Here is a 503-nt window from a genome sequence, read left to right on the forward strand (position 1 = left end):
ATTTTATTGAAACTAGGGTTTAGGGTTTAGGGTTTAGGGTTTAGGGTTTATATATATATATACCCTCATTTGATAGGAGGCAAAAGCCATAGCTTCTTTCTTTTGATTAGGGTTTAGTTTGTTTATCTCTGCTGCTGTTTTTATTTTTTCTATGAAGTCCTTGGGGGCCTCTATCTCCCCTTTGTCGTTCTGCTGCAGCGGCAGCTGCTGCAGCAGCTGCAGCACTTGCTGCTGCAGCGGGTTGTATTCTCTGTGGATAAACACAAACAATATATTTATATATTTATATATATTTATATTTTTATATTTTATTTTTATTTGTATGTTTTTATTATATTTCGGTTTATATGTTGGTAGTGTAGAGAAAGGGACAAACAATATAAATAAATTAAAATATTAATATATTAATATAAAACAGAAAAGGAGACAAACAACATATATATATATATATATATACATATATATATATATATATATATATATATATATATATATATATATAT

General features: G+C 27.6%; 1 protein-coding gene across 1 annotated transcript in view; it reads right to left on the minus strand.

Annotated features, from left to right (window-relative positions):
- Positions 1-503, minus strand: part of EMH_0014880 (leucyl-tRNA synthetase, putative) — a gene marked incomplete at both ends in the record, with an annotated part of 8,221 nt that overhangs the window by 4,264 nt on the left and 3,454 nt on the right. Inside the window, one exon of the mRNA XM_013500237.1 lies at positions 64-250. Coding sequence (XP_013355691.1) covers positions 64-250 — 187 coding nt within the window. The remainder of the gene's footprint in view (positions 1-63; positions 251-503) is intronic.

The sequence above is a fragment of the Eimeria mitis genome, genomic scaffold, assembly GCF_000499745.2.
Source record: "Eimeria mitis Houghton genomic scaffold, Emh_scaff517, whole genome shotgun sequence".
Classification (NCBI taxonomy): Eukaryota; Apicomplexa; class Conoidasida; order Eucoccidiorida; family Eimeriidae; genus Eimeria; species Eimeria mitis.